The sequence below is a fragment of the Bos indicus genome, chromosome 12 (genome assembly GCF_029378745.1).
Source record: "Bos indicus isolate NIAB-ARS_2022 breed Sahiwal x Tharparkar chromosome 12, NIAB-ARS_B.indTharparkar_mat_pri_1.0, whole genome shotgun sequence".
NCBI lineage: Eukaryota > Metazoa > Chordata > Mammalia > Artiodactyla > Bovidae > Bos > Bos indicus.
In genome coordinates this window covers 79,835,209-79,848,226 of record NC_091771.1, presented here as the reverse complement: position 1 = coordinate 79,848,226, position 13,018 = coordinate 79,835,209, and the positions used below count along the sequence as shown (strand labels likewise).

The 13,018-nt window shown below is 36.4% G+C and overlaps 1 protein-coding gene across 5 annotated transcripts in view; it reads right to left on the bottom strand.

Moving 5' to 3' along the window:
* The window catches only part of PCCA (propionyl-CoA carboxylase subunit alpha), a 360,640-nt gene that overhangs the window by 204,576 nt on the left and 143,046 nt on the right, over nucleotides 1–13,018 (bottom strand). For all 5 annotated transcript variants that reach the window (XM_019971675.2, XM_070799925.1, XM_019971676.2 and 2 more), the window contains 3 exons: nucleotides 8,535–8,637; nucleotides 4,035–4,129; nucleotides 1,584–1,734 (listed from right to left, as the gene is read on the bottom strand). In XM_019971675.2, the coding sequence (XP_019827234.2) occupies nucleotides 1,584–1,734; nucleotides 4,035–4,129; nucleotides 8,535–8,637 (349 nt within the window). The remainder of the gene's footprint in view (nucleotides 1–1,583; nucleotides 1,735–4,034; nucleotides 4,130–8,534; nucleotides 8,638–13,018) is intronic.

Genomic DNA, 13,018 nt, shown 5'->3' with positions numbered 1-13,018 from the left:
AGGTCTTATACCAAAATTGACCACGGGACAAACTTGAAAAAACTTATGCGCTGAGATACATGAGCCAGAAACAAATAAAAAGTAAAGGATTCTTAAAAAAAAAAATTGAACATAATAACAAAGTGCCCTAAAGAAAAATAAAAAACACTGATTATTAATTCTGCAAAATCTGCTAAGTATCCCAACTAAAGTCTAGTATTTATTAAGTCTTGAATACAATAAACATACATTGTAGTCACTTCAAATTGCCTTCAGGATCATATTACAAAGCTATTATTCTCATCATGATATAATCAAGTCTCCATTTTAATAAAAAACATGATTTCCCAGCTAATCATATAATTAGACATACTTCATTATAAAGATATATATTTAATCAAAATCAAATTAATCTCTACAAGTCTGTCAATTCTGAAGATATCCACAACAACAGGATAGAGGCTAAAAAAGTGACTTAAACAGAAGTACTGTAAGTTTTTAGCAAAAACTACTAAGGTTAATATTGTACAAATTATAAATATGAATTACCCTTGGTCTCAAAATGCATCTAGATACACAAATTCTGCCACAGTATATGAAAATCTGTCCCATGGTATAATCTCATAAGTGTAATACTGAGAAAAGAAGCCATATACAAAAAATTCATATTTAATACAATCCCATGGACTGAAAGTTTAAAAAAGAAACAGGCAAAATTATTTCTATTGTCAAGGCATGCATAAAGGAAAGGAAGAACTATCCAGAAATATAAGGAAATGTTGTTTAGAATTCAGTCAGAATAATAAACAGGAAGATGGAGGCAGGATCTCTAAGAATGGGAAGAAGTTGAGGGGCAGGGGTAAGAAGTACTGGCATTTTGGTACTTCTAGATCCAACTGAGCTCCCATAAACTTTTGCTTTTAATAATTTTTTTCAACTACACATTTGTATTCTACATACTTTTCTGAATTTGTCAGTTTACAATTTAAATCAAAGAAAAGAGAGAAGAAGAAAGGAAATAAAGCCATCAGTGAGTTAACAGTATACCAGTGGCTTCCTGAAACCTTGCTTGGAATTGACCAAGTACGTCCCTGAAGTTAACAGTTCCAGGCGACCACTTAATTTCTCAATCTCACAACTGTGGCAGAGGTGTCCATTCCGCTAGAAGCCAGGTTGGATGGTTCAGTTCTGAGATTCATTCCCGAAAGCTCACTCTCAATACCTTTCCTTTCCCCGTCTCTTCCAAAGATTTGTAGGCACTTAATCCCTTTCTATGAGTCATATCTTGATTAGTTTCCCTTTTCAGCATATGAACCCTAACTAATGCACTTCATTAAGAAACATTCAAGAAAAAAAAAAAAAGAACTGGAATTTCCAATATAAAGTATTAGCAGTAACGAGGCAGAGGGGCTAGTCACTGACCATCAAATTAACATGATACTCATCTGTCATTTCCAACAGGTCTCTTAGCACCAACATAAAAACCAAATCTTTATTTCCCACTTTAAGGAATTGGTTTTTCACTTTTATAAAACCAAAAGGGGTGGTGAGAAAGGGAAAAGTTTAGGGGCATGGAGAGGAATGAAGAACAGAGGTTTTATTACCTGGAGTCTCGTGTTCATTTCCAAGAAATAAAAATTCTTCTTTGAGTCCACAAGGAATTCTACGGTTCCAGCAGAAGAATAACTCACTGCTTTGGCAAGGGCTACGGCTTGTTCTCCCATTGCTCTTCGCGTCTCAGAATCTAGAAAAATGCTGCAAATATACACAGAGTGACCACCTACATTTTGAACAAAAATTAAGTAATCTTTTGTGTGCATTAATTTTCTTTAAGTTTACTCAGATATGATCATCTATGTTGACTTAAGATTTCAAGGTATATGCTTTATATATGCTTAGAATATATGCTTACTGTTAATTAAGCATAACAGTTTGAAATAAACCAACTTCAAATTTTTATATAAAACTAACATCTGAACCAGTCAATCCTAAAAGAAATCAGTCCTGAATATTCACTGGAAGGACTGATGCTGAAGCTGAAACTCCAATACTTTGGCCACCTAATGCAAAGAACTGACTCACTGGAAAAGACCCTGATGCTGGGCAAGATTGAAGGCAGGAGGAGAAGGGTACAAAAGAGGATGAGTTGATTCCATGGCATCACCGGCTCAGTGGACATGAGTTTGAGCAAACTCCAGGAGTTGGTGATGGACAGGGAAGCCTGGCGTGCTGCAGTCCATGGGGTCGCAAAGAGTCGGACATGACTGAGAGACTGAACTGAACATCTGAACTTTCTACATTATACTGCAACTTTAATCAATCTATAAAATATACAGCTGCTTTAGCAAAACTAGTTGTTTACAACTAGTAAAATTTTACACATATATTCAGAATTTCTCCAAGTAAGATTGGAAGATGTGCTTTATGGAGAAAAGGTATGTTAGGTGAGATTGCTTCAAGCAAGTATTACAGTGCTGCTCACCAAGATAGTGAGTACAACATTAATGAATCAACAATATGCATAAAATAAGGTGTCTTTCAACAGAAACACATACAAAACAAGATTATGCATTAATCGGTTGATGAAAATGTTCTGACTCAAGGGTCACAGAAACTTAACTCTATTTCCTGTGAGAGTAACACTTCAGTATTGTGACTTTATAAAACATAACTACCACAAATAATAAGAATCAACAGTACATCTAACAAATCCTCACAACTGTTGCTTCACAATAAAGAAGCACCTTCCAACAGACAAATACAGGGTTTCAATGAACCCTGAAAAGAATATTATCAGATCATTTCCACTTTTTCATATATTTTGTTTCTATGAAAGAAAGGCTCTGAGAAACAAAACATTGACTATTTTTCTATCTGTGGATTAAAATTAGTCTCAAATGTATAAGATTTAGATGACATCTTATAAACATTTTATTATGGAAGAGCATAATGAACTTGGGCTTCCCTGGTGGCTCAGCTGGTAAAGAATTCACGAGCAATGCAGGAGACCTGGGTTCCATCCCTGGGCTGGGAAGAGTCCCTGGAGGAGGACATGGCAACCCACTCCAGTGTTCTTGTCTGCAGAATCCCCATGGACAGAGGAGTCTGGCAGCTATGGTCCATGGGGTCACAAAGAGTCGGGAGATGACTGAGCGACTAAGCACATAATGAACTTGCATGTATCTGTTTGCCATATGTAACAATTATTACTTTACAACCACTTCTGTCCTGTCTAATGGCATGCCTACTTTTCTACCAGCCCACCCCTTTTTTTTTTTTAAAGAAAATACCAAATTAGGTATCACTTCTTCCATCAAAACTTCCATATCTATTTCTATAAGTATTTTCCTAACAATCACACTTTAAACATTAACAAGAACTCCTTAATAGCTTTAACATCTATATTAGTATTCGGATTTCCTAGATTATCTCATTAATTTTTTTTATAGCTGATCTCTTTGAATCAGGATCCAAATAAGTTCTAGCCACTGCATTTTACATCTTTGTGATTCTTTTAATTGGTAATGTCCTCTTCGCTTTCTTTAAGCCAAAAATCTGATCATTTTCCTGTCTCGTTCAGGCATAGATGACATTTCAACAATAACTGGATGACAGAATTAATGCAACCAAAAAAAAAAAAAAAAAAGGGAAGTGCAACTAAAGATTATCATCATAACATCTGGATAATCGCAAGCACAGCTGAGTAAAACTACTCTCACCTGTCATGGTGAGAATGGTCCTGCTCATTCCCTTGTCATAAACTCTCCTAGTGATCCTTAGAGCTGCAGACAAGCTCATCACTGTGCTCAAAGCCCAGAGGTAGAGACTTCCCTGGTGATCCAGTGATAAAGAATCTGCCTTGAAATGCAGAGGACATGAGTCTGATCCCTGGTCAGGGAACCAAGATCCCACATGCTGTGGGACAACTAATAGATCCTACTATTACTGTTAAAGTAATTTCAGCTCTATTAAATAGTTTTTATTACAATGGGAAAGAATCATAAGAAATATAGAAAATCAGACTACTCTGTAGTTTCCTCAGGAGAAGCGCTTACCTTGGTGCTTCCTCCACCACTTTCTGATTTCTTCTCTGAATTGAGCACTCTCTTTCATTGAGCCACAAGGCATTCCCATGTTTATCACCTAAAACCTGAAACAGCAATAATACCACTTGAAAAATTATACAGCCATATCCACAGCACACATGCCCAGTTAACATTTCTCCATGTAACACCCCCTGGTTTTTAATACTCCGACCTCCTAAAACACAAGACACCACTCAAATACAGTTTCCTTGTGGTTGACATCAGTGAAAGAAAATTTTATTATCTACCACTCCAAAACTCAATGGAACATTTTTATTAAAAAGACTTGAGGAAAAAAATTTTCATGTTACATTTCCGATATACTGGGTAAAATATCAGAATCAATTGTACAAATTTGTGAAGGATACTGAACATCAGTAAAGGGAATACATCTTAGATTTCAATAGCACTTGGGAGAGCCACGGTGCTATGATAAACATTTACTTGTTAATACCGCAATGTCTGTTGATCGGAAAATGCTATTTCATTTACAACCGATATGCAGTCTGTTCTATTATACAGTGATATTTTTACTGTGTTTTATTTTTGTTATAAGAAACTAGTAGAAAGTTTGGGGTTAGTATATACCATTATGGTTTTTCCCATTTGGGATAGTGAGAAATAAACTGGAGCTTTTCATTTTAATATTTATTTATATATTTACTATTTGTGCTGGGTCTTAGTTGCAGCATGTGGGATCTAGATCCCTGGGCAGGGATCGAACCCAGGCCCCCTGCATTGGGAGCCTGGAGTCTTGGCCACTGGACCACCAGGGAAGTCCCTAGAGTTTTTAATTGTAATAAAAATATTAAAATATTGAATGAGACACGCTTTTACTTTAAAAAAAACAAATACCATTTATCTGAAATTCAAATTTAACATGTATTTCCTTACCTAAACCTGGCAACCCTAAAACATGCTTTTTGTTCATGTTTTCCCATGAAAAAAAAAAAAAAACCCAGTCCTAAGTGTTCATTGGAGCATGAAACTCCAATACTCTGGCCACCTCATGCAAAGAGTTGACTCATTGGAAAAGACCCTGATGCTGGGAGGGATTGGAGGCAGGAGGAGAATGGGATGACACAGGATGAGATGGCTGGATGGCATCCCTGACTTGATGGACATGCGTTTGGGTGGACTCTGGGAGTTGGTGATGGGACAGGGAGGCCTGGCGTGCTGCGATTCATGGGGTCGCAAAGAGTCGGACACGACTGAGTGACTGAACTGAACTGAATCAATTTTCATGATTAAGGAGTAGGTGTATATTACTGAATGCATATATTTAAGCTAATGGAGATAAAAGCTATTCTAGAAGCAAAAAGAGTAGGCCCTAATTTAAATTCTAAACAGCTATGTAATCTTTCTGGGCAAGTCACTCTGTTTCTTCATGCATCATTAATAGTAGATATCATCTTAATATTTTATATGGCTCCTGGAAACACTGAAAAGATCGTGATTTAACAATATTATTAAACAATAAAATGAACAGTTAATACATGATTGCATGATTAATTTTTAGGAATTTAAACCTATCCAAACCTCAAGAATGCTTCCAAAGGGAAACATTACAGCAATGAAATCCAATAAGTTGGAATTTTATTTCTAAGACTCAAAAGTGACCATAGAACTACATCCAGAATTATTTTTAAATGTTAAATTTATTCTACCTTTTCTTAGTCTAATTGATGTAGCGGTGAAAGTAGACTTAGCCTCCAAGAAATAAAGTGACAACAATCAAGGATTCTCAGAAACATTTTCAACTGTAAAATATTAGATTCAAATATACATAAATGATCTACTTTTTTTTTTCATTTTGGTCACAGAGTCAAGTTTGTTTTTCTCTAAAGTCTGCGCATAGTTTTTCTTCTGGCCACACCATGTGGCTTTTAGGATCTTAGTTCCCTGCCCAGGAACTGAACCTGGGCCACAGCAGTGAAAGCCCGGGGTCCTAACCACTGGACCACCAGGGAATTCCACTAAACAAATTGAGAGACGAAGTAACCGGACAACATTATTAAAAAAAAAAAAAAAGTGCTTGTAAAGGAAGTTAATGCTCAATGCATCATGAGGTTTTTAAACTATCCATATTACCCTTTACAGACACGTGTGATAATGATTATGATTATAAAATGATCTCCCAGGTATCTAGTTTATTAGGAAAAGCTTCCTTGTTAATAGACCACTTCACATAATGCAAGTCTTTCAGCATCCACGGATCCAGCCCATAAAATGCCAGCAGCGCCCTGGTTTCAACAGAGCAGTGTCATTCCCACTGCACGACAAAGAACAAAGTATGTGATAGCTCCCTTCGAAAATAACACTACATATATATATATTCATCGACTATGGCAGGATATTCAAAAAACAGTAACAGTGTCAGCTTCCAGGGATGGAAACCAGGGTTGCTTGGAGACAAGAATGGAAGAAGGCTTGCTTTCTGTTGAATACCCTTTATCATGTGCACATACTAATAGTAATTAATTAAAATGAAGAAGGTAAATAAAAAAAAAAAAGAAAGCAACTCCCAAGTGCAGATCAGATCTGGGAAACACCTGTGCTGCCTATTTAAGTTACTGTAACTTTAACCTATGTTAAAAAAATATCAACATAAATATATGCCATGGTTAATTAAAATAAGCTAAAAGTTGACGTAGAAATATAATTATTTAACACAATACAACAAACATTTATTGAGTATCAGTAAAAAAAAAGTGATACTTTTTAGTGTGGAAAAAGTGAGATGGCTAAAGGTAATATGGCTTAAGCGGTCTTCTGATAGCACAAATAAGTGCTGGGTGGGGAATACAGAGAAGGGGAAAATCTATTTTGCCTCTAGGATCTTACAGGAAGGACAGCTCAAATACTAATATCTCCCCTAAATTAGTCTACTCAAATCCACATTTTGGTATCTGATGGGCATCTCAGCCTTCATCTGTTAATCTTCATACCCTGATTTCCTCCCCCAAATATGTACCTCTCACAGTCTTTCCCATCTCAGTAAAAGACAGTCCCATTCTTATCATTTCTTGGGCCAAAAGCCTGAAACTATCTCTGATGCCTAATTTTTCTTATATAGCACATCAATCTTTTGGAAATTCTAGTCTGCATTCACAAAACACCCTGAATTCGATCACCTCTCATCACCTCCACTACACGCTGGCCGAAAGGACTACCCTCTCAAACTATAATCAGTATAAAAACCTTAAGGACTCATAACAAAACAGATACAGAACCCTCAACATTCAATAATTTTTAAAAAGTCAAATTTGAAAGTGGGAGAGGGGAGGGCCAAGGATGAGACTTGAGCGGTCACTTCAGAAAATATGATATCCAGTTTTGGTTAATCAACTTAAAAAAAAAAAACAAAAACACATGTTCAATATCAATATTCATTAGGGAGATGCAAATTAAAACAGAGATACTATTACATGTCCACCAAATGGCTAGACATTAAAAAACTGAGAAATCAAATGTTGGTAAAGATGCCTGAACTGGGAACTTTCTATGAACAGTTCTATGAAGACCTACAAGACCTTCTAGAACTAACACCCAAATAAAGATGTCCTTTTCATTATAAGGGACTGGAATGCAAAAGTAGGAAGTCAAGAAATACCTGGGGTAACAGGAAAATTTGGTCTTGGAGCACACAATGAAGCAGGGCAAAGGCTAATAGAGTTTTGCCAAGAGAACACACTGGTCATAGCAAACACCCTCTTCAAACAACACAAGAGAAGACTCCACACAGCGATATCACCAGATGGTCAACACTGAAATCAGACTGATTATATTCTTTGCAGCCAGAGATGGAGAAGCTCTATACAGTCAGCAAAATATATACAAAATACATACACGGGAGCTGACTGTGGCTCAGATCATGAACTCCTTATTGCCAAATTCAGACTGAAATTGAAGAAAGTAGGGAAAACCACTAGGCCATTCAGGTATGACCTAAATCAAATCCCTTACAATTATACAGTGGAAGTGAGAAATAGATTCAAGGGATAAGATGTGACAGACAGAGTGCCTGATGAACTATGGACAGAGGTTCGTGACACTGTACAGCAGACAGAGATCAAGACCATCCCCAAGAAAAAGAAATGCAAAAAAGCAAAATGGCTGTCTGAGGAAGCCTTACAAATAGCTGTGAAAAGAAGAGAAGCGAAAAGCAAAGGAGAAAAGGAAAGATATACCCATTTGAATTCAGAGTTCCAAAGAATAGCAAGGAGAGGTAAGAAAGCTTTCCTCGGTGATCAGTGCAAAGGAACAGAGGAAGACAATATAATGGGAAAGACTAGAGATCTCTTCAAGAAAATTAGAGACACCAAGGGAACATTTCATGCAAAGATGGGCTCAATAAAAAACAGACCATTCACAATCACCCAAAAATTTAAGACAGGATGTATTCTAATAGGACTAAGTAATATTATTTTAAAGTCATAATGATTTGAAAGTATCTTAAAATGTACCAACCTGGATTTCTATATGACGGGGGTTATCAATAAATTTTTCTATTAGTAGCCTATCATCACCAAAACTAGAAGCAGCTTCTTGAGATGAAAACCGAAAACCATCCCTATGAAGAAAAAGAGAAGAGGCACATGAACACAAAACAAGCACAGCCCCTGACATAAGGAAAACTAGATAAAGGCTTACCGTTGCATACCTCTGAGCAGAGCAGAGAAAAATACACTGAACATACAAATAACTCAATTAACTCGGACTGAACAACAAGTCTTCCACTTACTAGTACTGTGACTCTGGGTAAATGCTTTAATTTCCCTGATCTTAGATTTTTATAAAAAGACGAATACCAAATACTTATTTCACCAACTGCTTTTAAAAAAGAGACATTTTAATAAGCCATCAAAGCATGTAAAATTTCATTTCTTTGACCTTAATATACCTTAATTCCACTAATAAAAATATATAAAAACGCGTATCCATTTGACTCAAAAGTGAGACAATGCACACAAAAATGTAAAGAACATAGGCAACTGCACAGCTGGGGCAAAACCACAGCAAATAAACTCAGTAAGAACAGGAGAGGGAAGTCCTCAAGAACATTTCCAAATATTTTAAGCACCCAACTTTGAATGGTCCCCCACACGTCCATACAGATCATTGTAATTTTTATCTTCTTTAAAATTGCTCAAAAATAGTTAACAAAAGAGAACAGCTTGATTTTTTAAATAAAAACATGAATTTAAATATTGTTATACATTTATTTCCAAACTACAATAACTTAAACATTATTAATTATTAAAATATGCTTACTAAAGTCACACACTTTGACATGAGTTCATTCAGTCTATTAAAAACTCAGACTTGCTTACTTAAAACTAATTGAGGATCTTATGTTCCATTCATCGATATATATAGAATATAAACTTTAATTCCTTTTACATGTAATTAATAGTTTTTTACACTTCAAATACCTGTATTTAATGTTCAACATTAAAATTCTTTTAATCCTTTCATTTGCAAACACTTCATCTGGCAATATTAGAAATAACTATCTCATTTGTTTGTGTGCTTGAAAAATATAACATTGCGAATAAACACTGACTAGAAGATGAATTTCAAAACATACTGCAAATATTTCTATCTCTCAGTGGTCTCAGAGAAAAAGTGTCATGTTTTCTTAGGCCTCCATTACTTTCACGATTTAAGGGAATGGAGTTTAGATCTCAGGAGACTGAAAACCTCAAAGAAACTAAAGCACGATGAATCATTGCTTTCAGTATCATATAACCCACTTCTTATTAGGTGGGATACAATGATTCACAAAGGAAAAACATAATACTTTACAGTTTGTCTCTGCTCTAATGATTTTAGAGTTTTTATTTTGCTTTGAAATCACAAATACCAAAAGTGAAAAATCAAAGTCTCCCAAATAAAGTATCAAGTTTGAGAGCATTTACCAACATGTTTTAGAATTCATGGAAAACTGCATGTAGATCATTTGTACCACTCAGTCATACAATCATTCCATAAATACTAACAGTGAAACTGAGGCTGGTGCATATATTATATATGTGATAGAAAAATAAAACAGAAACTGCCCTCACAACACCTGAAATCATATAGGGGTACTCCAAAATGTAGAGAGGATTAATTTTCCATTCATGCCACAACATTTCATTTAAATTGGCGTAAAGAAAAGGAAGCCAGAGATTGTGAAAATATATGAATTTATTTTCAATAACCTCCATGACTTTCACCCGAATTTAATATGTTGTGGTTGTTCAGTCGCCAAGTTGTGTCCAATTCTTTGCTACCCCATGGACTGCAGCATGCCATAACCAACTTTAAAAGTTTAAAAGTAAACTTTTAAAAAAATCTTTCAGATGTTCTAAAACTTCTAAGTACAGATGACACTTCCCTGAAGATGTTACAAAAGGGACATACTTCTTAGGATAATAAGCAGCTACTAAATTTTCTGAGGAATGTTAAAATTTTTGTGGAATATGTGAAAAATTTCTTCCTCAAGTTAGGAGAAAGGAAGGAATAAATGCAATTCAGCATTATGTCAACAGCTGGTGACTCCGAAAGACAATATATGGGTGTTTTCTGGACTGTTTCCTCAATTTTTTCAAAGTTTCTATTTTTCCAAATTAACAGAGGTTACAGAACAAATTTTTAAAATGAGGATCCTATATCATTATATCAAATAATGTCATACTTTTGTTAATCTCAGTACAGTTTTAGAGATGGCTTATTTATCAAGTTGAAGGGAATAATTTTAGGTAGAAAAGTATTTATGTACATACTTTTACTAGTTATATGAAAATATTTTGAAACAATACGCCATTTACTAGCCAGGAAAGGGTTAACTTATTTACCAAAGAGGCCCAATATAAGAATAGATATGGCGATTTCTGAAGACACTGAATTCTAAATTAAAATCCACTGGTTAAATACCAAATCCACTGGTGAAAATCCACTGGTGAAAATCACTGACTGTCAGGAAACTGATGAGTAATCTCACTATAAAAGAATATGTTACTAAGAGTAGCCTTGGAGAAATGACTGATAAAAAAACCTGACATCCTAAGAAGCATAATGAAAACTGCATGCAGGAGCTCCCTAGTGGTCCAGTGGCCAAGACTCCACACTCCCAATGTCGGGGGGGGGCCGGGTTCCATGTCTGGTCAGGAAACTAGATCCCACATGCCACAACTAAAGATTTTATATGGCACAGCTAAGACCTGGTACACCCAAAAAATAAATAATTTTTTAAAAAAAGACTAAATGCTAAGACTTTTAGTGAAATTGCTCTATAATTGCTATACAAAAGGGGAAAACACGGAGGAAAAAAGAGTTCACAAAATACACATCTCTTATAAAACCATTAAGTTGTGTTTAATATATATTTTTTTTTTTTTACTACAGAGACTATAGCAGATTGTGTTTTCCAAACATGGCCACAGTGGCATCTCCCACTCAACGTGCTCTTCTAAGAAACTTGCTACTCCTGCATGAGGAAGTGAAGTCTAACGTTCCTCCCCTTGAATTCAGGGGGAATTTGTGCTCACTGATAATCAAACAGTATGGTAGAAGGGATGCTGTGTATAAATTTTGAGACTGGATCATAAAAAGTGATACGGCTTTCTCTTGGATTTGAAACAAATGCTCTTGGACCTTTGGGTCACTAAATAAGAAATCAAAGCCACCATACTGTGAGGAAGCCCAAGCAACCCGTGGAGACGTCCACTAAATCACTGGGGTTACAAACAAAGCACAAGAGATAGCTTCAAAACCTGAACTTCAAAAGATAAAAGTCAAATAAGACAAATTATGTGGTAAAAATGGGACTACGCATGCCTCTTATCCTTAAGCCTGCTTCCGCCCACACACAGCAGCCAGCCAGCCCAATTGCCAACGTTTCAGAGAGGTAACCAATGCTCTGTAAGTCTCCACCATCAAAAGGAACACGGGGAGAAGAATTCCAGAGAGAAGCTAAGAAGCAGACCTTTCTTCAATTAAGCATTCTTCAACTGTGAAGACAAATGCCTTCATTCTGACCTTAACCTCTCAGCACTTCCCAAGAAATTTTCAAGTAAAGCAGTGTTGCAGCATAGCCATTTAATTCATATATATGAACTCCCCAGTAGTTCAGTTGGTAAAGAATATGCCTGCAATGCAGGAGACCTAGGTTCAATCCCTGAGTCAGGAAGATCCCTGGAGAAGGAAATGACTACCCACTCCAGTATTCTTGCCTGGGAAATCCCAAGGACTAAGGAGTCTAGCAGGCTACAGTCCACGGGTTTGCAAGAGTTAGACACGGCTTAGCGACTAAACCACCAAGGCCAAAGAGACAGTAAGAGCCAAACATATATATATATATATCTCTCTCTCTCTTAAACAGGGCCCGTAAGTCATCCTCAAGTACTTAAACTCTATATCCAATCATTCAGCAAATTCTGTTGCCTCTCCTTTCAGGATTAAATTCTTTCTTACCACTTCCACCATTACACTGGGGAAAGCCACCATCATCATTTTTCTTGCTTGAGTTATTTCAACAGCCCCCTGTCTGGTTTCCCTGATTCTGGGGTTCATGATTCTGTCCCCATTAAGTCTATTACCAAGATAGCTGCCAGAGTCATCCTTTTTAAAACTTAAGTCACAAAATCTTGACAACTGGTTCATCTGGATGATACACAGTACAGAAGTTCATTACATTCTTCTACACTGTTGTATGCCTGAAAATTTCTACAATTTGAAACATGTAAATAAGGTGAGGAATTTGTTGTCAAGTTCCATGATTGTGACTTCTCTACTGAAAACCCTCCAACAGCCTAAGTCTCACTAAGTATGGCCTACAAGGTCCCAGATAGTCTGTTCCCCATGTCCTCCTACCCCTCCCCAGCCCCCACCACCTGGCCACCTGCTTCTCTCCAGACCTGCTCCTGCATCACCACCTCCACACGTGCTCTTCCCCAGCCTGGTCCTCA